This window comes from Akebia trifoliata, chromosome 12 (genome assembly GCF_017979445.1).
Source record: "Akebia trifoliata isolate Shusen 1 chromosome 12, ASM1797944v1, whole genome shotgun sequence".
Taxonomy (NCBI): Eukaryota; Viridiplantae; Streptophyta; class Magnoliopsida; order Ranunculales; family Lardizabalaceae; genus Akebia; species Akebia trifoliata.
This window is the reverse complement of record NC_141386.1, coordinates 27,567,132-27,592,947: the sequence shown is the minus strand read 5'-3', so window position 1 is coordinate 27,592,947 and position 25,816 is coordinate 27,567,132. Positions and strand designations below refer to the sequence as shown.

Genomic DNA, 25,816 nt, shown 5'->3' with positions numbered 1-25,816 from the left:
CAAATAAAAATATATTTTTAATTTTAATAATATTTTTTTTCTCAGCGAAAAAAAAAAAAAAAAATTGTATTATTGAATTTCTTCAAGCCAACTGGACCAACTTGATTTGATGATTTGCTGAGTTGACTTGAAAATTGATTTTATTGGATTTGAAGACCGAGACACCTCAAAATTCAATAGAGTCAACTCGTGGAGTTTTAAAACTATGGGTCTAATCCTTTAATCATGCACTTTAGATGCATTATTCAAACATCTAATCATGCCTTGCACGGAAACTATCTAATAATTGAATAATATATATAGTAAATAATAATTTCCTTTGAACTCGTTTTGTGATCTTCAAAGGATTTGGATTAAGTTTAAATAATTGCTTTGAAGTCTCACTCTCATGTCATCTTCAGTCAAACACATGCAAAGCATCTAGAGGTCGAACGTCCATGTGCAATTTATTTTGGAAATAGTTTGATTATTATAACAAATCTGGCCTAAGCTGGTGTGGGTCCATTGATTGGACCTAAGGACTGTACCCGAAAGTAGAACCTATGTAGCTTTCTTTTGTCATTTTTATAATTATTTGTGTGGAGAGAAAAAATAATTTTATTTTAATTTATTAAATGATAAAATAAAATAAAAAATTTAATTAATCAAAACAATGAATCCTAGAAGATTTAGGTATTATTTTATTCCTGCTAAAGTTCTGTCCATCATGAAAAATATATAAAAAGTTGATAAAGAAAATAGATCATTTGTGAGACATAAAATTTGGAAAGCTACTATTGGCAACCTAATTTCTTAAATTATGTATCACACCCCAATTAAAGGTTTTAAAACACACTCTTCAATACATTATCAAGGTTTGGTTCAGATTATAATCTCACCATTACAAAACATTCTTACACTCGTTCCAACAATTTCATTAGATATTTATAATTATGATTAGGCTCATATAAAATCCTAATCCCAAGAAATAAAAATCTATAAAAATAAAATAAAATAATGAGAGAGCTTCTATTGACACCCTGACTTTTACTTATTTTCAACCATTCACTTTTTTCCTTTATTTTTAATTGGAGCGCGATAAGTAAAGGATGGGGTGCCAATAGCAGTTCTCAAAATTAAGCAATGGAAATGTCTTATTTGTGACCTTTTTGAGTGTAAAAGCCCAAGAACAAAACTTTGGACCCATGGGTGGTTAACTTAGGGATAATATCAATAATGTGTGGGTCGGGGCATGATAAATGGTATCAGAACCCGATGCTTGCGTGATGGGGGGATCACCTTGTGCACACGTGAACGTATGCCTTGCTAAGGGGGTGAATATAGTAATCCACTGCTGAAGATAGCATGACACGAGGTGATGGGTTTAGTCCCACATCACCCAAGAGTAGGAATTTGAAGTATTCATAAGTGGCAAACTGAACCTTACTTGGTACAGAGGCCTTTTTGGTGTAAAAGTCCAAAAACAAAACCTTAGGGCCATGGGTGATTAACTCAGGGACAAAATCGGTTCTGTGTGAGCCTTGGGCGTGTTTCATTTGATTTCCCTTGCACATTAAAATCATGTGTTCCCATAATAATAAATAAAGTAAGTAGTGGCAAAAAAAAAAAAAAAAAAAACATTAAAGCATTCGAAGGAATTGTTTTTCAGGAGAATATGAATTTTTGTTTTTCTTTTAAAATTGAAAAGATTAATTGCACATGTAGTCACAGTTTTAAAACTCGACTCAACTTCTATGTGGAACCAATCGATTTGATGATCCGAGCTACGATTTGCACCCCAACTTTAACTTCTTACACCCGAGTTTCTTAAATTATTTATCACACCCCAATTAAAGATTTAAACATACCCTTCAAACATTTCAAAGGTCTTGCTCAAATTATAATCTCAATCTTTTTTCTTTTTTTTTTTGTAAGTATAATCTCAACATTACAAAACATTATAACATTAGTTCAAGTAATTCTAGTAATTTACAAATATGATTAGTCTCATTTAAAATCCTAAACCCAAAAAGAAGAAGAAGAGAGTAAGAGGGAGAGAGAGCTTATATTGGCACCCCAACTTCACGTATTCTCAACTATTCACATATTTTCTTTATTTTTAATTAGGTTGAAAGGAGTAAAAGTTGAGGTGCCAATAGCTCTCTTGTTTTATTGGTGTCCTTTTTCGACTAGTTTCAAAGTAATTAAATTTATAAATATGTAAAAATATTTTTTTTAATTTTTAGTATATAAATTAAAAATTAATATTTATTTTTGTTCTCCATCAAAATATTAAATAAATAAAATTATACAATTTGACAGGGTTACATAACCCAGCTTCACGTATTTTTCTACCTGACTCAATTAAGTTTGGGCGAAGTCAGCTTAAAATTCAATCGGCTCGGCCGAGTTTTGAGTCGACATAACAAGTTTTAAAATTATAATTGAAATATAAAGAAGAACATAAAACTTAATCGAAAATAATTATTTGCCTTAAAAAGCAAGTAAATTTCCATGTTTGCATATCCAAAGCTGTTTCCATTCATTTGGAGTGGACTCCATATGTTTCCTTATAGGTCCCATGCCCAACAGTTAAGAAAATGTTGTTAGATGCCAAGCTGTCATAAGAAATTATTTGATTTTTTATTATTTAAGTCAATAATTTTCTATCTGTTAATGTTGCATAAATTAATTGGGATAACAAAAGTACGTACGATGTATGAATGCATCCACAGGTACGTCTGGAGAATCAATAATCGTTACAATACCTAAATTACATAAAATTCTTCAAATTTTCATATAAATTATGTATTTGAGCTTGTAGTGGGGAATCTCTTCAGATGAATATTACTTGTAAAGAAAATGAATTTTAGTTTTTGAAAGAAATTTACATTTTTTATAGAACAAATTAGTACTCTTTACAATAATATGTTGTGTTTTTTAAATCTCTCCGGTGGTGGTTCGTAGAAGATATTTTCTCATATTTTGTGATAGGAAAAGACTTGCATGTAAATAAAATGGAACTCTAGTATCACTTGATGTATTTTTTACCTCATTTCGATTCTTGAGAATTGGAATAAATGTGTACCCCCGCTTCGTGATGATTCTGATTCTAATTCCAGTTATATAAGAACCGAAATCATAATCAACAAGAAAAAAAAAAAAAAAAGTATATATATATGATGGTTCTAGTTCTGGGTACTTCAGGAATTAAGCTATAACTGACACGTTGACCCTCTTATCTTCGATAATAAATAATCAAGCCCAAAACAAAGCTTGAGCCCATGTGGACTGGGTTAGGGCTTGGCTAAGTCTGATAGGAGTTTGGCGTCTAACTAGTGGTAGCTTGTCTATTTAGGGTAGGGTTAGGGCTCAACCGCGCCTGCCCATTGATAGTTGAATGTTACACAATATGAAAACTGAAAAATTCGATAGAAAAAATTAACGGGCAAAGACCCACGAGTTTTAGAAACTGAATTTTGACGGTCTAGGACCGTTGAAATTCTTGATGTTCCCAGATTTGACAGCTCAGAGCTGTCAAATTTCTCCCATCCTTCATTAATTTAACAGTTTCAGCCCATCGAAAAAAAAAATTGACAATGAAAAATTCAACTCTAATTCGACCCCTTGGTCCGTCAAATTTGGGCTTTTTTCACATTGTCTTATCCCCCAAGAGTTGACTTTAATATATATGATCAGGTGTAGTTGCAAGCTAGACGGGCCCTCGACGAATCTGAAATCTTTGAGCCATTACGTCTTTGATTAACACCTCCACAACTTGATCTTGAGAGGGAATATAGATGGACATTGATTTCTTTGCAGACAATTCTCAAGTGAAATGATAATCAATCTCTATATATGTGTTTAATGCACGTATAGGGTTTGGTTTAAGAGTCCATTTATTTTGGTTTGAAATCATTTCAGCTTGAAAGAAATGTGATGGGCAGTCCATAATAGTTTTCACTGAAAATTCATTAAGGTTTTGTAGTACATGTACTATTACCATTCGCATTATGAGCTTCCGCTATCGTACATCATTCAAAGAGTACATGAACATGAGACTATAAGAGAATCATTTCAGGTTAAATAATTCAAATATGTGAAAGATGTTTGATGGGTTGTTCATGAATGGTTTTAGAAGAAAATTCAATCAGGAATTTTCTTGCCTTTGGAAATATGATGATGATGGTACATCCTATCGAGCCATCTTGACTAGATAAGTGTGGGTGACCTTCTTCTTGGTACAAGGTCTGTAGACACCTTAATTCACAAATAAATGCAGAGAGACATGGTTGTGGTTGATTTTTATTACCAATCACATTGGATGCTTTCGATATCATGAATGTGAGACTACAAGAAATTAAATTACTTTTGCTTAGATGATAAACAATTAAGAATTATCGTTGTCTAGTATCATCACTCGGTCGTCCAATGAAAAACTTTTGATGGAAACTAAAAGAAATTAAATTAATCATGTTGTATCATCGCATGTGTCCCGAGAATAACTTAACTAAAGGCATAGTTAAAAAGGTTTGGATAGGTAATTATTCGGCGGGGGTTGATTTGGATAAATAAGAGAAAGTTTTATTATATTAAAAAAAAAATTGTAAAATTTTCAGAAAACTTCTGTGCCATTTCTTCAATCGTTGAGAGAATGCCACATTAACAAGACAGTAAAATCACTATTTTTTTAAAAAAATTATTATTATCTCGAAAACGCTAAAGTGTTATTTTATTCAACGTGGCACTCTATCGTTATCGAGTGAGGAAAAAGAACTAAAGACTTCAAAGGATCGATTGTGCATGTGCCAATTAATAAAAGTGTGTAACATGAAATTTATCATCATTTCATGTATGGTTCAAAATACATTTGTGGATGCATTCTCATATTAAATGAAAACATCCATTCGAATCTTAAGGATCATCAGTTTCATTGACATTCGATTCTAGGTTTGGAATTTGTATCAAATAGTTCAAGATGGAAAAATCCAATTCCTTTAAGCAAGGATAACGTGTTTCTTTTTTTTTCAATTGATGATGATCACATGTTCCTTTAACGTTACCTACCAAGGGTTAGTTGAGATGATAAGGGTGACCGTTGGAGTGACCTCAGTAGGAGACCGTAAATGCATTTTAGTCGTATCTCGGAGAAATACATCTACAGATATGTGCATGCCTCCATATCACTGAGGTCATTCCAATGTCTATGCTGTCCCTATGGATTAATTTGTAGGTTTGAACTTGTATTAAATGGTTAAGATGGGAAATCCCAGCTACATAGCAAAATAAGATTCACGTGTTTCATTTCTCTATCTATAGGTCAATCTCTACAGTATTCTAGGTAACAGGGGCTTTCAAGTCAATATTAATGCTCATAAATATTAATTTTTGTTGATTAAAGCTGGTGTGACCTCGGGCAGGGGAGGGGGGAAGACACAGGGACACCTTGACGTGATGGCATGCGCACGTCCATAGATTAGAGCATCTCCAAAGGTGTTTTAAATGGGTCATGTTAATATGTGTCCCGCAATAAATACACCTTGAAAATTGAATTTTGTACCAAAAATAATCTTAAATTTTTTATGTTTATTAAAATACCCTCAAATTCCAATTTTCAAAGTGTATTTATTGCACTTTAATATGTGTCTTAAAAACACATGTTAACAAAACCCGTGTTGAAATTGGGATGGCAATTCCAAATTTTGAAATAGCGTCTCAAATTTGCACTCTAACACTTGTCTTAAATGATAGCAAATACTAAAATTAATGTTATATTTGACAGTGATTTTAGCTTATGTCATAATTTGTTAACCTAACTTTTAGGTTATAAAAGGTGTTTTTTAAATTTTCTTTTGACCAATCCAAACAAATAAAAACATGTTTTTTTAAATCAAATTGCTCAAGGCATTGGAGATGTTCTAAGCATTAACTTTAGTCATGATGCCTCCAGGGTCAAATCATTATTTATGATTATAAGGTGTACAATATCCACAAGATGATTTTCCAAAAAAAAAAAAAAAAAAAGAAACTCCGAGTAAATCTTACTAAGTAAGATTTGAAATCTGATTAAAGGTGCCCACATGGATTATCACATTGGAAATCCAATGACACAATCTTTTAAGTTTCATGGTAAATCTCATATTAAAATAATAATAAATTGGTAATGTTGTTGAAATGTGTGAATCAATAAATTTAAAAAGAATTGAGAGATTGTGTTCAATGTAACTAACATACAAAATTAATTTGAATTAGTAATTCAAACTTGAAAGAAAAGAATCCAGATAAATAAATTGAAACAAAAGAAAAAACTAAATTCAAATTTATTGGATAAATTATTATTAATACTTTAAAATTTGTATGTAAAACTCCTTATATAGATAACTTCATTATAATAACCTATAAACCTTCTAAAATACTAGAAAATGACTTTTCTAACCTATCTATAACATAATAATAATCTGTTATAACTCAATTTGAACACTTCTAATCATAGCTTAAGGAATAAAAATAAATTTCAAATACACATAGAAATTCTACTGGAATTAGAAAATAGAAATCCTATTAGAATTAAAAAAATAGAAACAAATCCTACGAGAACTAAAAAATAACAAATTCTACTAGAATTAGAAAATTACTTACGATTCTAACTAAAATTATAGATGCCCCACATCAACTTGATCAAAAGTATTAAAAATAGATGGCTTGTAAAATTCAATTGAAAATTAAAATTCAATCGTGAAAATTTACTTTTTTTTTAAGTTCTCAGTATTTTGTCCAACACGGCCCTGTGACATCAAATCATGTTCTTGGATGTCACATGGTGAAGTGGTCAGGAAACTTTCCTTCGAAACAAAAGTATTTTTCAAAAAGCTGATTTAGATAAACTCATTTTGGTGAATATTTAAAGATGGAAGCATTTCGGTCATTTTCCATTAGTCTCTCAAGGAAGACCAATGTCAAGGGAATATGTCATTAGTTTGGAAACACATGCAGGTAATCACACCAAAATGCGGAGGGGTCTGTCTAAATCAACCCCAAAAAAGGGATAGTTTCAGAAAGTGCTAACTTGAAAACAAAATAATAGGAATGTAAGCACACCAAATACTAATTAAAAAAGAATTAATCAAATTTAAAACAAGAGATCCGGATGTCCCAATTCCGCAATCTGCGTTAACTTAAGAACAATTATGTCCAGAGTTTCAACATTGTTGTAGATCATCACAATGTTTCGTCTACCAAACACTAAGAAATGTACAAGTTTCCAGCCTTGGCCAAATGAAATTAAAACCTAGATCATCAGCCTTCTTCTTCATCATCTCCACTTTCTTGTGGTGCCCCAGCATCATCTCCAATCCCTTCAAGCAGCGAGTCCACATCTTCCCCCAACTCAGCCAACCTCGCACTCAACTTGTCTACCCTACTCTGCTCTTGCCCAAGGCACACAAGTAGATCATTCAGTTCAGCTTCACTTTCCTTCTGGGCTTCCTCTCTTGCCTCCGCCTTTATAGCCTCAAGGTCAGAATGTGGTTCACTACCTCCCCTCAAAGCCTTCACCTCTGATTCCAGCTGGAAGTTGGCCTGTTCAAGACTGTTGTAAGCACCCGATAAACTCTTCAAATCAGATTCCATCTTTCCAGCTAAGTTGCGGTACATGGACGCCTCGGCTTCAATTTTGGCCTTTTCGGACTTGAGAATGTCTACCCGTTGCATTGCTTCTTGAAGATCTCTGCGGAGGGTCTCGGCCTGGACACGTTCCCTGCCTCCACTTGCTCTCTGTTCAGATCCAGAAGAAACAACTCCACCTGTCTTGGCCAAGTCTTCAGCCAAAGTCGCATTCCGACCAAGAAGATCCTTAAAATCAAGAATCCCAAAAGTTCAGGAATGTGGATGTATTGGTAAAGATATATGGGTAACAACATGCAGAAGTGCAAAGTAACAAAAGGAAATGGTGAAAGAAATTAACAGTAGTGGCACAGTATCACATATTCAAGCATGGTGGAGACATGGAGAGGGTCGTAACAGAATTGGAATCAGAGGATTTCCTTTTTCCAGGAATCCACCAGGTCGCATGATACTACCCTTCTAATAAATAGATAGCAATGGCTGGTTAGGGTGGGGATTCTCTTAGGAGCATAGTGACAAAAATCTGCGATTTTCTAACAAATAGCGATTAAATCATGATTTTAATAGTTGTTGATTAAATCATTAATCCCGACTTTGTCACTATGCTTAAGAAGAGCAACAATTTTCATCCCCATCTGCGTGTTGGACCAAGAACCGACAAGCTACATAAATATAACCTTGGAGGGAACTGGCATGTACACAACATATTACGGTTAATGATCAAGCATGAACTTTATTCCACCAGGCTCTCTTTCTCCTTTCAATTTTTTTTTCTCAAAACATATGGAAAATCATAGGAAAGCAACATACCTGCATCTCTCTGCATTGCTTCTCCACAAAGGACTTCAGCCGTTTGATATAATCTTCATTGCTCTCCCCACTCTTCTGCTCCAATTCTGCTGGCACCACCACCACCTTTCCCTTTGGATGACTGAAAACCTCCACAATGCTTTCTCTAATATCTGCTTCAAGCGTCTTAACAAAATTAACAAACTGGGCATCGAAAATTGACACAAGAACTGGATGTTCACCATCCCTTTGATCCATCCCATTGTCCTCATCAACCTCTTCAATCTCTGCCATACTAGCAGCATTAGATCTTGCTAATGGTTTACGGTGCTGAGCAGGATTTGCAACTTTGAAAAGAAAGCTTCTTTGCATCTCGTCAAACTTCAAAAAGTATGAGCTAAGCCCAATCTTTTGCGTAATAGCATCTACCACCGTAAAAGCATCTCTACCATTATCAACAGATTTGTTGTAGAGAACACATTCCCCAAGGAGAACAGCAGCCAAACCCCTTATGCACACAGTTTCAGATGGGCTCGATACCAACTCAAGCAGATACGTGAGGTGGGGCCGTGAATCTAGGAACAAGTGGACTGCATTTGGGCAATCAGCCAGCCAAGTGACTAGCAATCGAAGGATAATCGGCTGGATATACAGTTCTGCTGAATTTGAGTCTTTGTGGTCACTGTCTTTGTTCTTCATGTTGGCAGCAAGGGCCAAGTATTTCACTATTCGGTGCATAAGTGGCTCTGGGGCACCTAAGGATGGTACAGGTGCCTCAAGTTGAACTTCTACAACCTGCAAGATTTCATAATGTGTTAGAGAAGATATTCCCTGCTTTCAATAGCATAAAAAGGTCCTTTGAACGTTGAAAGCTGGTCTGAAGGGATTTGGTTGCAACCAATAAATTAAGAACAATGCTGAAGTGGCCTCAGGCTGGAACCTCATATCACACTTCTTGACGTGAAAGTGTATGGGAACCATAGATGCTTTTCATCGAGATATGAGTGAAAAGTATCAATGGTTCCTATCCACTTTCACGTCAAGAAGTGCAATATGAGGTTCCAGCTTGAGGTCACTCCAGCACGACTCATGAATTAAAACTTGGAAGGACAGAATTCGTGTCATTTGATCACGAAACCTGATAGCAATTTTAATTTGTATAAATAATGATCTGGAAGGGGGAACAAAAAAGTACAGTTGTGTGGTCACCAAAGAAGTGAAGCATTAAGGCTCAAGATGCAACTTGGTGTAGAAGGAGATTTTTTGGCGCCAGGAAGAGAAAAATTATGATAAATGAAATTGACAATAAAAATAAAGGAAAATTAGGAATAAGTAGAATAAAAAAAATAAGACACAAGTTCATGATTCTTATGAATTGCTTCTACCATCAAGAATTAGGTAACACAGAGAAATAGCAGAAAACCCACTAACTGAATTTATTATGCAACCAAAATAAAGTTGTAGTTTAAACAAGACTAAAGAAAATACACCTCTATAGAGTTGGGTTTAGTAGAGAAACCGAGAATTTCGTCTTCTTCTGAAAGAATTCAAGGAACATTCAAACTCACTTCTGTGTGAGCTTTCATATCCTCAATGGCTTTTAGCAATGGTTCTTCTATGCAAGGTTTAAAATCTTGTTTCGGTTAAGAGAAAAATCAAGATGGTTTCAACCAACCCACTCAATGTTTAGGGATCAATGTTTACTTCTGGACTGCTGGTTTCAGCCGAAACCAAAATGTTAAAACAAAACAATCTGAAAGGGCAAACTTTGAACCATGGTTCATGAATCCCAATTTCCAGATTCCCATGATCATACTAGAATAAAGGGAAGATAGATAATAGAAGGATATGAGATTGCATACCCGCTCCTTGCACTGGATATTGTCCTTCAGTATATGAGAGAGAACACTAGCAGCTCTGCAACAAGTCTGCAATTCAAAACATTAGCTGTAACGGTTTTCAGTGTGCCAAGAAGTTAACAACTTAAGTTTAATGTGATACAGATAAATTTTTATGAGCCAATGCGCATATTGATCATTCAGAGAATTTTTTATGTATTGAATAAAAAGTTTGGCTAAGATGCCAAAATATGGATACTGATAAGGACAATGGTGCATGAAACGGGGATATGACTCCGTATTTCTAAAATTCAAGACAAGAGACATGGATACGAGTATGAAGTATCTTATCTAAACTGTTGATACGATTTTTTAAACTTTTTCTAGGCTAAGATGTTTTTTATAAGATTATTACTTATTTTGTATCTACATGATGTCAAACGGGATGAAACTTTCAAGTTCTAACTGTAAAGTTTTTTTTTTTTTTTGGTGTACATAATTTCGGTGAACAAGCAAACCATTAGGAGTCCTGAAAATAATTAATAATAAAATAGGAAATGAAAAGTAAACAATATGGCTATCAGTATCATAATGTGTGGATATGGTTACATTGGGCATATTGAAGTATCTAGGAACCTCAGCTGCTTGGCATATGTTTTCTAATTCTAAAATAAAGAAAATAATTCGTTCATTTTCTGAATGTGTTGGATACATTCTCAAAGTAGTTTCGAGCCCCTTAGTGGAATCAACAACCAAGAGCCAATTGTTTAAAAATCGCTGGGATGCAATCCACCCGGGTCAATGTCTCTGACGCAAGAAATCCACAGAAATCCTTGAATAGAAATCTTGCTAATCTTCTTCAATATTTAAGGGTGAAATACTCAAGGTGTGTTACCTCAAGATCTCCATCATTCTCACTCACAGTAAGACCGCGTAATAGCATGCTGCCAAGAACCAAAACTTTAGGAAGATTATTCATTGAAGAGTTGCAACTTTAAGCTAAAATGTTGAAGAATGTAGGGAGTAAGTTTAATTAATACCAACAAAAATGAAAGTACACAACACACTGAGATAGTTAAAGAGTGAACAAACCTTCCAAATGACATGTTAATGTCCTCCTCTAGAGGAGAATGAGTCATTGAATGTGGTTGAGGAATCATTGTCGATGCTAACATTGCTTGGCCATCAGTATTTTTCTGGTTCAAATAAAAGTGGAAAAATCATCTAACCACAAATCAAGATTGATGGACAATGGATCACATTTGGCAACACAGTCAGTGAGCTCTACAATGGTCCAGTTTGCCATGAGAGACCAACCTCACAAAATCGCTTGAAAACATAATCAGCTGCCAAAAACTCTAGCACACTAGAGGTCCGCAAAATTATTCGGAGAATCGAATTCAGGGCAGGTTCAATTTGTGGTTCCTCTCCAAGTACTTTACTTGCGAGGGCTTCAAGATTTTGAGGATGCCTGGCAACCAAATCACCAATGCATCGTAGTGCCTGAAAGAGTTCATATAATTTAAATGCAATCATAAAGTCTCTATAATGCCTTAAGGTTTGAGCATAGCAATACCCATATCATTCCACATTGAAAGAGAAACAGACAGACATTTTATAAACTTATATATACTAACTAATTAAGATTATAATCCAACAGTGGAACTACATTAGTATCACTTCAATATTAATAGAATTCCTAGGGATACATAATATACCCAGATACACTGGATGATGGTTCAAGACTGATAAAAATATGCTACCAATCTGGGAAGAAATGAATCTGAGTCACTTGGATCAATATTATGATCCTTGTCAGATTGTAAAAAATTATGCAAGTTCCACTTAACCTTAGTTGGGTGGCCTTAAAAGAAAGACGATAAAAGGTGGCAAGGAGTTCAGGTAGGGAAGCTGAACTTGCACAATCTCAAAGTTGCATTAGAATGTGGGGGTGGGTGTTCTCTTCTTTTTTTTTTAATAAAAGAAGCGCGCATGCGGGGGTGGGGGGGAGAGGGGGCTGTGGCTGTTTTACTTAAGTAGAATCTTATTGGGCTCCTACTGGATTCAATTTAATTATTGCAACATGAATTATCGCTTCATATGATGAACATGTGTGCGTGTGTGGGTTTGTGGGTGGCTGGGGGGGGGGGGGGGGGGGGGGTGCTGTTTTACTTAAGTAGAATCTTATTGGGCTCCTACTGGATTCAATTTAATTATTGCATCATGAATTATCGCTTCATATGATGAACATGTAAGACTGCCATTTCTAGAAATCTACTGTTCTTGACATAAAAACAGTCAGTTATAGAAATACATTATATTCGTTGACGAGTTACTTTATTCTATTTTGAGCTGTCAAATGTCCCATTGAGTTCGTCTCAATAGGGAATAAGTTACGGCACAACAACCACACCATTTAATTTTGACATACTTTCACGAAAAATTCCAATTAGCCTCAACAAGAAATTCAACTAATAGTTTCTTCTTCTTTTTTGGTATACATCTTGGTGGAAACCATAGGTCATTTTGCAAAATATTTGGTGAACAAGAAGACCAAAATAATCAAATTTTAGGTATAAAAATGCAAATTATAAAAATAGTGATAAAAGTCATAGAACAGTAGACATTTATAAACTACTCAGAAAATGCTGTAAATAAGTAGAAGTGATGTCAAGATTTATTAGGTATGCACATATCACATTATTTTGAAGTATTCTAAGCATGTAAGCACATATATAAACCTCTACACATTAAGCAACGTAACAAGATTATCGAAGTGCATTGGAAAATCATTTGGAATTGGCTTGATTTCAATGGAATCTCATCATCAATGCATAATGGAAGTTATGATATATACTCACACAAAACATATGAACACCAAGATCTAGAATTCTTATCAATAATGAAACTAGAATTCCCATGAATAATATAGTTGCTATCTGTTATTAGATTCTCAGATACTTGTGCCCATGTTTAGCAGAAGCGATTGATAATTCCACTATTCATCTTCATTTCCACATTCCATATACTTATGTGATGCAGTTCGATGACATGTATGCATCTTTATGCTTTTTTACATGTCCTACTCTTTCAATGAAAATCTTTTCACATATTTTCATTTCCATTAAAACTGTATTAATTTCCATACCGACCGAAAAACCCTTGGACATAAACAGGGAAGTATGGAACGATTGATTAGGATCAGAACAACACCCCAATAGAACCATCAAAGGCATAATTATCGTAATCTTTGCATTGAACCGGATCATTCAAAATGCAAAATGCAAAATGAAATATGACAGGAAAAAAAATAGGCCATTTCCACCCCAAAAAGGTTCCTAGAGATTCCACTCTTGTGAATTCTCAAATCAAAAGTAACATGCCAAATATGGCTTAGATCTTACCGCACAACGCACATCAACTGCTGCCCATTGGCTCTCAACTCCCAACAGTAGAAGATGATCCAAAACTTTTTTCTGTAATTGATCCAAAATTTTAACAGATGAGACATTTTCAATGTTCAAGGTTTAAAAGGTATAGCACAAAGTAGTTTAAGGGTTTATGGCAAACCTGAGCCAAGACTGTTTGGTTAGATAACCTGTTGGCATCTTTTCCAGGTTCAGTGTCCAGACCTCCCACCAATAACAAGTCAACGGTTTCTAACGCACCGAGCAGATTTACTGTCTACTGTCACGGTGTTAGTTTTCAGAAACAGCAAAAATTGACTAGTAAGTGATAGTATATTCTTGGTCTTATCGAGAAATAAAACATTTAACTGCAATTTTTTATTTTTTTTTGGTTGGTAAGCTGAACCCATGACCTCAAAGTAGCATTGCAATATGTCGACAAACTCGGATATGGGTCCAAGCTCAATATTTTTTTATAGGAAAATGCTTGATTAGTGGTTAGTGATAGGTAATACGGTTAGTGGTGCGCATAAGAAGTATGGGTTCAAGGGGGTTTGAACCTAGGACGTGGGAGAATCCATGTTAGGAGTATCTTACCTTTTGTTGGGTGAAATTGTAGGCGCTTCCTCGGAGCTTCAAAATTGATATTAAAGGCTCAAAACCCATAGTTTCCCTCAATAGTATCTGAATAAGACAAGCCCAAATTCCAGTATTTAATAATTGTAGATCAAGCCCATTAAAATCATAAATCCAGATTAAACCTTATTTCAATCAAAACCCTAGTTGTCCTACATCAGGTTTTTTTTATCCTGCACCAGTATGGTTATTACCATAGAAGTATAGCACGAATTAGCAACAACAAAAACCACAAACCTGATTGGATGCACTTTTACGAAGCAGATTGTTCAGCAATTCAAGAGAGTCCTGCATGATAATCATAGATTTCTGAAACTTCTTCAATGCTTACAAGCAAACATGAAGAGGAATTGAATAAAAATAATAGATGCCACGAAACATAACACAGGAAACCAGGCAGTGTATAGAAGATATTAAAGTCATACTTTGAAAGGATGACCATAAAGAAAAAAAAATGTAGGGCAAAAATTTACATTTTTTTTTTATAAGTACGAAAATTTACTTTCTTCTACATCAAATGTTTGTTCAGTTCCCCCTCCCTTCCCCTACTCCTTAATCTTGGCCCAATGATATAAATATTAAGTTAAATCATTACTACAAGATTTCATTTGGGGTTCCCAATTAAAATTCGATGGCACGCTCGTAACTGACATTCACATGATAAGGAATCGCTCTATCACTGCATTTTACTCTTTTTTTTTATAACACAGGGTATCCCACGTGTCTTTTGGGATGGGACTAGTCCTTACGGTCACATACCGACCCCAAGGAAGAAATCCGAAAATTTGTCTATCAAATTCAGTTATTGATAGTCTAACAAATTTGTCTTGGCCAAAAGACGAAATCCAAAACACCATAAACCTTGACACAGTTAAATTTCTATAAATTAGCATAAGTATGATGCTCAAATTTTCAAATATGGAATAGAACTGCCCAAAGCACATAAGCAATAAAAACCCAATGAGCAGAAGGCTCAACGTAATGGGTAAGTTAATCTGCAAACAAGCTTGGATAAGTTGGCTGATCCATAAAGATCAAAGTTTCAAGGCAATCACCTGCACAACAACACCACCTTCAGACCCTCCTTCCTCTTTAATAATGCTAAAGATCTTGTCAAATGCACCCTCAAAGACCACAATTTTTTGAATTTCCTGAACTCAAACAAGGCCACTGGTTAGTAGGAAAGTTGAACAAACATTTTCACCAGTAAAATAACTTGTGAAAAACTGGTAAGGAGAAAAGAGTCACCTCAGCTTCACGAGTCAAGTAAGTAAGAAGTAACAAGGCCTCATTTCGTATAACCTACAAGATGAAAACACAATCAGTTTTGAGAAGAAATTTAAATTCAAAAAAAAAAAAAAAAAAAACATGAGCAGCATCAAATTCTTTTTATTTTTTCCCATTAAGGAGATCGTTAAAAACAAAATTTAAAAAAGAAAAACTTATTATAACTATTTGTTATATCAAGGCCACAGATAATTTGGAGAGCTACAATATGCAAAGGAAAAAAAATTGCGCTCTTCAAAGATTATACATACAATGCTTCTGCTCTCATAAACATCATTCTAAACAGCCTTCGGAATAAGTATAAAATACTAGAAGCATCATTTATTGAAAACCAAGGCATACCTCACGATCCATCAGCATATCCATAAGACGAGTTATTCCACGAGGCGTGGTAAGAATTGCTTCCTGTAACCTGAAACAAGAATTCGACAAAACTTCATTTCGACATGATTAAGGTTCCGTTTGGACGGCAAGGGTTGCAATTAACAGAGAGTTGGCAGTATGTGTTGGGAGAATTTGGTGCTTTTTCACCAAGTTGAACTCTCTGGGAGTTGAAAGGGTATTTACAAAAAATGTCAACTTCTTCCCCAACACAAACCCATCGCCCCATCTAGCAAATACAGATTGTTTTCACAACAGCAATTAAAAGTACATGTGTGGATTAAAACTCACGTCTAGAAATCAATAAATATCACCAAAAACTACCCCTTCAAAAAAACAAATGAATTCTTTTATCAAAGTGAACAGAAACTAGGAACCTAAATGACAATCAAAATTACATGCTTAAAACCCACTACAAGTAATTGATACATCTCAACAAAAATCCAAAAAATCTAGTGAGCTAACCACTTGGTGATTTCCTTCTTTTGTTCTAGCTCTTTCTCACTCATGGCATGATTTAGGTCGAGATGTAAAAGACCCACGAAACATACTAAGTAGCTCAGGAAAATAGGAACAGTTTTTACCAAGCTTTCTCCACCACCAATTTCGATGATTGGTGTCAATGGTGAGTGTTGGTGACAACGAGGAATCTTGTCAAAGTCGATTGGGGTGGTACAGTGGTTGTGGTGGGAATAAAAAGGGAAAGAACAAGAGAGGCTTACATAACTCTCAAGGATAGTGAGAGTTGAAGTCAAAAGTGTGGTAGAGTCCAAATCTCACCAAGAGTTACAAGTCGTGTAACTATCCAAATAAATATAAGATTGCGAGTAGCATTACATGTCCGACTCCCACATTCAACTCCCGCGATTCAAACACGGCCAAAGTGAATCCAAGAATCTAATGGCAAAATGCATATCAATGTAGCTATGAACTGAGTACCTATTTGGGGAATGTGTAAGAAGGGCTGTCAAAAGTTGAAGTGTATAGTATCGGACATAAAAGTCTTCCTCTGCCTGCAAAAAATTTCACAAGGGCAAGTAGTAGAACTATAGTCATAACACGTGCAACTTTGGTACATAACCACAGCAAATGTTAGAAGAATACAAAGAGTAAATAGGTCAAGAGAACCTCACCAACAAACTTAAAAGAAGAGAGATGTTTTCTGCTTCTCTGGAAAATAAATCAGAGTTCATTAAAGTTGGTTGGACTTCATTCTTTGGTCCTCGTGCAGCATCAATGGGTGTCAAGGCACTCACAAGAGTTTCCAAGGCACCTCTAGCCTACACGTATCCACCAAAAGTACATTATAACACCAGTAAATACAAAAATAGATGCAAGAAAGTGGAAGAAGCAGTGTAACATTTTAAATAACAGCTATTATTAAGTTCAAAATTGAAATTTGAAATTCATTTTGACATTTTTGAAATATTAGTTGTAGTGGGGCCCTCCACTACATAATGTCATTAAATTGTCTATATAAAAGATGCAATGCTAACGTCCCTTTGCTATGACACCATTATAACGGTCTACTCTACAGCTTGTTAAGTATATCCTTTGGAGCCTCATGCCTTTTTTTCCATTTTCTTTGGTGTTTGGAAGGAGAGAAATAGGCGTATCTTCGAGGATCTTGTCATTTCAGTTTTTTCCTTGTTATTTTGATGGGGAAAACTATTTAAAGAGTTCAAGGGATCTCCTTTAAAGATTTTCTTGTAAAATGGTATAGGGTTTCTAACTTGGCTGCTGTGTAGATGATATTGTTTAGGTGATTTGGTCATTCTTTCTTGCTTGTACTTCTTGGTTAGGTCATCTCGACCTCCCTTTCATTGATAAATATTTTTACTTATAAAAAAAAGAACCATAGCTAGAAGTAAAATAAAAAATGACAAATAAAAGTTATATATATAGATAACATGGCAGAATAACCCATATGTGTAGATGAAGAAAAGCTATCAAGCATAGAAGATCTGCATGGGAGTTAATTTCCACTAATCGTGGTATAGTTGCATCCATCATAATTTCCGCTAATCGTGGTATAGTTGCATCCATCATAATTTGATCTAATCGAGGTATAGCGGGTTGCATCCATCATATAAGGTGAGGGAGTGGACTACCCATCAGAAAGAGATTTTGAGATTTCCCTTTGGATAACAATTTCTGCCTAATTTATCTTTCAGGTCAGGAACTACTTTATATGATGAACCATGGTATCTAACAGAGAATGGAAGAGAAATGATAGATCAATTTACACAATTTGATAACAGAAAAATAAACCTAGAGAAGAGAATATTACAAACCATCTCAACATCATCACGCTCTTCCTTCAAGACACCTATAAGCACTGGGAAGCCTGTGAAGAGTAACTGACATGCATTACACATGAGGTCATATAAATAAGAAAATCATCATCAAAAACTTATCCCAATTCCCACAATCTGGGTCTGCTAAAACAATCATGTTTCTCCGTTCAATTCCATCTAAAAACTTGTATTTTGTTAATTCAAATGTCCTCAAATCTGCCCACACTACCCAAATAATTTTTTAATCTCTCCTTCCTCTTAATATTCCTTTTTAAACAAGAATCTTAATTTTCTTTATACAATGAGAAAAAAAGCTGTTACCCATTGCTCCAAATGCTAGCTGGGCAGATCGACTTTCTGCTACAACAGATTGAAGTTCAGTCATGGCAGCACGCCTGTCTTCGGCTAGGACACCATTACTTATACGATCGAGCAAACGTTCCACATAGCTATCGAAACAAGCCATAGAGTGGAGATAACAAGTCAAATTCAAAATAAAATAAAAAATTAACAAGCGTATATTCCAAGATAAACCATAAAAAGTGTATAAGAAAACAATGTAACCAACTTAAAGAGTTTAATCGAGACATAAAATTGAAATGCAAACTAAGGAATGATGCCTATGGGAGCGATATTAAAAAACACTAACAAAAAGAAATTTTTTAAAATAAATCTCATACAAAGTCAAAACTTCATTTTTTTTTTTTTTTTTTCAGTTTATGCAAAAATTCTGAAACACTGACAAATTCCATCCAAGGCTTACATAAAATTTACACTATCTCAACGGTCTAAAATTGAGAATTAAAACTTGATTATTTAACTTCTATTCAATTATCATAATTTTACCTATCCTCATTCGAAGTAGAACTCTCATTTCCGAAAACAAGCCCACCAACACCCTGCACAACAAATTATCCAATTTAATTCCCAGAAAAACTTAAAATGAGGAAACCTTAACTAACAGTATCAAATTCCCTACATGTAAAGCAAAGAAGGAAGCAAAAAAAATCATGGAAGTAACCCCCCCCCCCCCCCCCCACACACACACACACAAACACAAATAAAATAAATAAATAAATAAAATTTTGAAAAGCACCTGAGCGACTGCGTTGAGATTGATGCGACCGAGCTTGAAATCCATTGGAATCACAGAACCTGATCCAATAAACAAATTTGATCAAACATGTCTGGTTAGAGATGAGAGAGAATGAACAACAAAACAACTTGGGGGTTTAAAAGAAATCAAATTTGACAAAGACTGACACAATCTGACCAAAATAGCTGAAAATCAAGCGAAATTAAAGGAGAAAATTTATGAATTCAAACATATTTGGAGTGTAGAGAGAGAACCTTCGTAACCCTAGATCATACAGATCTGTAAAAATATAGTTCAAATTACATCACTGTTTTCTTGTTTCCTTACCTTCAAAGCTGCCCGTAGAAATAAATTGGGGAAAAAACTCTTCAGATCGAAATCGTAAGGTTCTCAACTCGAATCGGTCTCCGGTAGAGAGGGAAATGAAGTCTTGAATTGAATCCGAAAAATCTACTCCAGCGATTTCAGATTTTTGAAATTTTCGATTTCTTTCGTGGATTTCAACTTTCAAGCCAGCGGGTATTGAGACGAAGTCCCTCTCTTGTTCTTCTTGTGAAAACTACAATCGAATATGACTAATGATAACGGGACGCGCTAACAACTACGCGGATGACGTGGCAATTACATAGAGCCGTACATCTCTTCCTTGATGCCACGTAATATTTGACGTGTCCCACGGTTCTGTAGCACGCTTTAAAGTGTTGCGCTAGATTTTCTGTTTTTTAAATAGAAAAAATTTACCAAAACGATACAGTTTTGGAAAATATTTACCAAAACGGTACACTGTAGCAATTAAGCATCTCAGCCTCTTGGGATCATGACTAAGATCTGATTTTTAAAATCAAAAAATATGTTTTTGATTAAGATCCATATATTTAAAGATGAACGGCTACTGAACTCCCAAGATTTTTAGTGTGGAATCTAACTTTTATTGTTGATACTCTCTCTCAATCATTTAAAGTGTGCTACAGGATTGTGTATAGGAATCGTGTGCTACAAATGATCTGCTTCCCTGACGTGACAAAAACACATAACTATAGATCTTTTTCTTCAGGATACACTAGGAAAAAGATATAAGAATTTTGCACTTAGCACGTCAATCACATATTATTTAACAGTCGTTTTATTACGTCTCTTTGAATATAGATGTATTTTCCAATGTGTAATCAAACAAAGGAAAAAAAAAAAAAAAAAAAATCATGATTTTCTCACTCCTCTCACATGTCATACTCTCCCAAACACTCCCCACGTGACTATACATAGAACCATAGGTCTTTTTTCATCAGGATACACTAATACATATTTTCTGGGGATGTGCAATTGTGTATCCCGATGAAAATCTATGGCTCTATGCACATCGACGTGGGGAGTGTATGCCACGTGGGGGAGTTAGAAAACCATTACTCTAAAAAAATTTATCTTAAGAAATCCAATTTCCATACTATTGTTCTATGGATTTCAAATTCCATGGAAAATGAATTTTCATGCGTGATCAAACAGACCATGCCCTTGTCTTCAACTCTAGTTAATATTTTTAACTTATTTAAATTTCTATCCATTATCTTTATTCTTGAATGTAATGTAACAAAACCTTCATTTTTAACTCAAAAATCTATCATTCTCTTATAAAAATCTTATCTTATTCCTAGAATTTGAAGATTGAAGGAGATATAATTTGAGGGTTAAGGAAGAAAAACAATCATTTCCAAAATGATAATCTTTAGGATATGTCATTTTTATTCTTTTCAATCTTGGCTTTAACCCATTACATTCTTTATATTTAGAAATTCTTAACTTTTCTACCCAAAATTTTATCTTGTTCTCAAATTTGAATGTTAAAGAAGATTGAATCCTAGGCTTTTAGAATGGGGTAAAACACTTAACCCTAAGGTTGAAGATGATTAGTGTCAATGAGAAAATCAGTTAGACCTTGAAGATAAGGGCATTTAGGTCATTTGTTTTGATTTTTTAGACAAAACCCTATTAATTTGAAAATACATGGGCACTTACAATACTCAAGTGCATGCTCACTTCAAATGAATAGAATTATTTTAAATATATTCTATTTAAAAAAAAAAACACTTTTAAGTAATACTTCAAAATGGGGCATAGTCCCATAGTTCAGCTTGTTTGACACATTTGCAAAACAATTTTGATTTGTGCGTTCAAGTCCAGCTTACCTATAAATAATATATATAAAAGTAATACCTACAAGTAGTATTTTTTGAATTCGACATATCTTAAGTGTTTTTTATTGTTTATAGTTGGGCGATATAGTACCAAAAATCACAATTTTTTTGTTGTTGAAAAAAAACACGTTTAAAACATGTCTTATACTTCTGACGATTAAAACAATAAATATATATATATATATATATATATATATATATATATATATATATATATGCATTTTTTATATATAAAAAAAAGTTGCATTTTTTTCATTTAAAACACATTTTTTACATTTTAAACAAGTATTTTTCATTTAGAAAAAACTAGACCCTTTCTTTTTTTAATGTGAGATTTGATACATAATAGAATTTGGTGATTCATAAATGTAGAAATATGAGATTTGATGATAATATCTCTTTCTTGTGATTTTTCATTTTTTGTCAATAGTATATTATTTTCAACAAAGGATATGTTGATGTGTAAAAAAATTTTGGGTATCGTAACAGTATAATTATATTTGAGAGCATGTTATATTGAGAAGATAGAATAAATTAAAATAAATGCATTATGTATTATTAGATATATACATTTTCATAATTTATAATATATTTGATATCGTTTTTGTTTCAGCGTTTTTTTTTTTCCATTTCATTCTCATTTTTTTCTTGTTTTTTACGTTTTTTCCAAAGTTTTCCCTTGTCGTTTTAAATCTGTACTCCATCTTTGTGAGTATACTTGGAAGCATTGGCCACATTGGCATCTAACACCAAAACCCTATAGATTTCATGGTAAAAATCATATTTAAAATAACAAAATTACCTAAATAAATATTTTAAATACAAAAAGACTCCTATAATATATTAAATCAAAAAAAGATGATATAAATTAGAGTATTTATTTAAAATTTTAAAATATTAAAATATTTAATAACTTGTTTTATGTTACCTACAAAACTATCTTAGTTAATATTTTAATTACAACGAGACCCTTAGAATGTATTGAATGATAAAATAGGGTATAAATTAGATTATCTATTTAATTTTTAAAAAATAATTATATAAAACATAAATCATATATAAATCCTAATTTTTAGAATACATGTGTGTTTGTACAAGTGCATTAGTACTACAAATGCCCCACATTTGCTTTTAGCTTTACTAGTAAAGTGTACTTGCGTTGCACGTGAATATATTTTATTTTTTTTACTAAAAGGTATTTCCCAATAATTTTAATAAATAGCATCCCAAGATTAATTTACAATCAAAGATCTTTCATTTAATGATATCAATTGGATGTGTGCAAGTCACAAACTTTAGTAATATTACGTGATATATTGTAATCACAACAAACTAATTTATAGTTCTTTTTAGTTTGACAAGTGAAAACCTTAACAATTCTTTTAAAATAAATTAAAGAAATACATTTTGCTTTAACGCAATTTGTTGAAACAAGGTTTTCCTCACCAATCACATTAATAATGTTAATCATAAAACTGCAGCCAACATATGAAACAAACCATCTTGATCTTTTTTGTTAATATGTAAAAGTTATATAGAACATCTTTGAAATTTACTGCTAAGTTCATAAGTATACCAAAATGTTATTATCTCACAAAAGTGTAAGAAAATAAACATTTAAAGATTTACAACTCAATCTTTAGAAAGAATAAAATCCATTAGTTCAATTACCGTAACAAGTGATGAGAAGAAAGTTTTTAGCAACCAATGAAATTGACGACCTTCACGTTGATCTTGGTCAAGATGGTTTTCAAAATTCAAGACTGCTGAGATTAATTAATTCAATTTGATTCATAAAATTATCCAGCGTTGAAATACGAATTAGAAAAATTTCAAAAAAAGAGAAAAAATAAATGATAAATTGACCAAACTTATTGATTTATATAAATCTCCATCAATTCATCCAGGGAATACTAACCCGTCTAAATCATTTATTGGATCCCAACATCAACATATTCTCCTTCAATTTTAAAATAATATAAAAAATATAAGGATTTTAGAAAATTACCTTAGTTTGAGAAAGTTGAGATAAAATCTGTCTTGTCTTTCAGTCCTACATAAAAACTTTAAAATTTAATTATCTGACAAGAAGTAAGAAATAAAAATTTTCCAAATGATCACTCTCGAAATAACAGGTTGCATTATTTCCTAACATATTCAAATTAATCAAAATGCCAACAGTTATATTGCAGTAACAAAACATATATACATGATGAAATAACATGTAAAATTTTAACTTGTTTCATAAGCCAAATAAACGGTTCCTCTCTCACATTTCTCCAAAAAATTAAATTTGCTAATATACTGAAGCCCTTTTATATATTCACATGTTCTTAAAATAAAACACGAGCCAACATGCAGCTACCCAACATAGAATGAAAACGAAACATGATTTGTGCAACCATAGCACTTGTAGATTAGTGCATTTTTCTGCTACATAACCTATCTATTAAGTTTTGACTCCTGATTTTGATATTCCTGCATAAACACATTAAAGCTTCCATGCGTTTGAACATCCTTCATGATAACACTGTAAATGACACAAATCATGAAAGAATAATGACTTAGTTGATCAATAACAAGATAAAAATAAATCATCCATCCACACCCATATCAATTTAAAATTAACAAGATCAAATGCAGTTTTTATTTAGAAGAGAAATATTCGAACAATGGGAAAAAAAGATAAAATATAATAATTTTCTTAAGAAAAGATTAAGAGAACAAACAAACAAGGGATGTGAACTCTCGTTAAAATTATTGTAGTGTGTCTACTTACAACAACCATATCCTTTAGATTAAGAAATATCAACATCTGGATAAGTTAGAGTTGTTTTTGATATCCTGTAGGTCAAAGTATCTTTAGTGATCTTTATTGTAGTTTTTAAATAGCATATACAATGATATACAATTTCACAATAACATATATTCGCATATCATCCAATATTTTTTAAATGAAAAAAAAAAAAAAAAAAAAATTGTATCCATTGATATAATAGTCAATATTATATCATAACCAACTGTATTATAACACGTCTTTAAAAAACCTGTTTTGACGATCAATTATTATTCTTTCGTCTATGTATAAACAAGAAATCATAAGGCAATTGAAATCACATAACCCCACAATCATTTAAAAATAATAATAAAAAGTAAACATAACGCAAACCCAAATCTTAAATCAAACAGTGACAACTTGGTAATCCAAAACTCCGTGAACCAACTAAAATAGTGATAAGAAGAACCCCATGTTCGAAAATCACAAAAACTCTAATAGTAAAGCTTAAAACTCGGTAAAAAAGCCCATCATAAAAAAAAAATACATATACCCATGAATCATTCCAAGAAACCCAAACAGACAAAAATTTAAAATTAAAAAAAAAAACAAACAAACAAACAAACTTATATCGACTCTTCTACTCGTCGTAAACACAAAATCTATAAAAAAGAAAAGAAAAAAAAATCACCCAACAAAGTATTCAAACCAATAATCTCATAGAACTAAAAGACAATAACAATAGGTTACAAGAAATTCTTCTATCTTCTGAACTGACTCAAAGAGAGAGAGAGAGAGGAAATTGAAAATTCAGATGTCAACCCATTTCTTTTTTGAATAGTTTTCTCATTCTATATTTTCGAAGGGTAGGTTGAAGGAAATGAGTCTCTCTTTTGTTTGTAAGAGTTACAAAGACGAAGCATAATCGTAAGGAAATGTTGTTGATTAGGCTCTCGAAACTTGAGAGAAAGTGAAGAAGTTGAAGGAGATAAGTTTTTCTTCGTGCGTGAACCAAGAGTCATGCTGATATGGTTCTCTACACATCCACTTCAGCAATTTGTGAAATTATATCAAGTTCAAGAGTCGTAAGAAAAATGTATTATGGATATTTTGATGTAAATAGAATTTTATTAAATAAAATGATATTTTAGTCCAATGAAAAAGTCTTACCAAACAATCCTTTTTTTTTAATATTAGTAATAGATTATTATGAAGGAAATTTCTATCAAAGCTAAAAAATCCACAATCCCAGATATAAATTAGATTATCTATTTAAAATTTTAAAGTTTTTAAAAATTTAACAACTTATTTTATATTACGTACAACACTATATTAGTTAATATTTTAATTACAACAAGACTCTAAGAATGTATTGAATGATAAAATAGGGTATAAATTAGATTCTCTATTTAATTTTTTTAAATAATTACATAAAATGTAAATCATACGTAAATCCTTATTTTTGTAATATATGCGTATTTGTACAAGTGCATTTATACTCCAAATACCCCATATGTG

The 25,816-nt window shown here is 33.0% G+C and overlaps 1 protein-coding gene across 1 annotated transcript; it reads right to left on the bottom strand.

Annotated features, from left to right (window-relative positions):
* Positions 1–7,084: 7,084 nt before the first annotated feature.
* On the bottom strand, positions 7,085–19,891 carry GC6 (golgin Putative 6). Its single transcript, XM_086417618.1, has 20 exons — positions 19,661–19,891; positions 19,334–19,392; positions 19,084–19,136; positions 18,559–18,686; positions 18,235–18,287; positions 17,074–17,220; positions 16,880–16,953; positions 15,902–15,971; positions 15,521–15,574; positions 15,328–15,423; positions 14,510–14,560; positions 14,234–14,320; positions 13,800–13,913; positions 13,634–13,705; positions 11,547–11,732; positions 11,322–11,425; positions 11,125–11,173; positions 10,254–10,319; positions 8,413–9,186; positions 7,085–7,830 (listed from the first exon to the last, which is right to left on the bottom strand). The coding sequence occupies exons 2-20, from the start codon at positions 19,376–19,378 to the stop codon at positions 7,276–7,278; spliced, it is 2,778 nt and encodes a 925-aa protein (XP_086273744.1). The 5' UTR covers positions 19,379–19,392; positions 19,661–19,891; the 3' UTR covers positions 7,085–7,275.
* Positions 19,892–25,816: the final 5,925 nt, after the last annotated feature.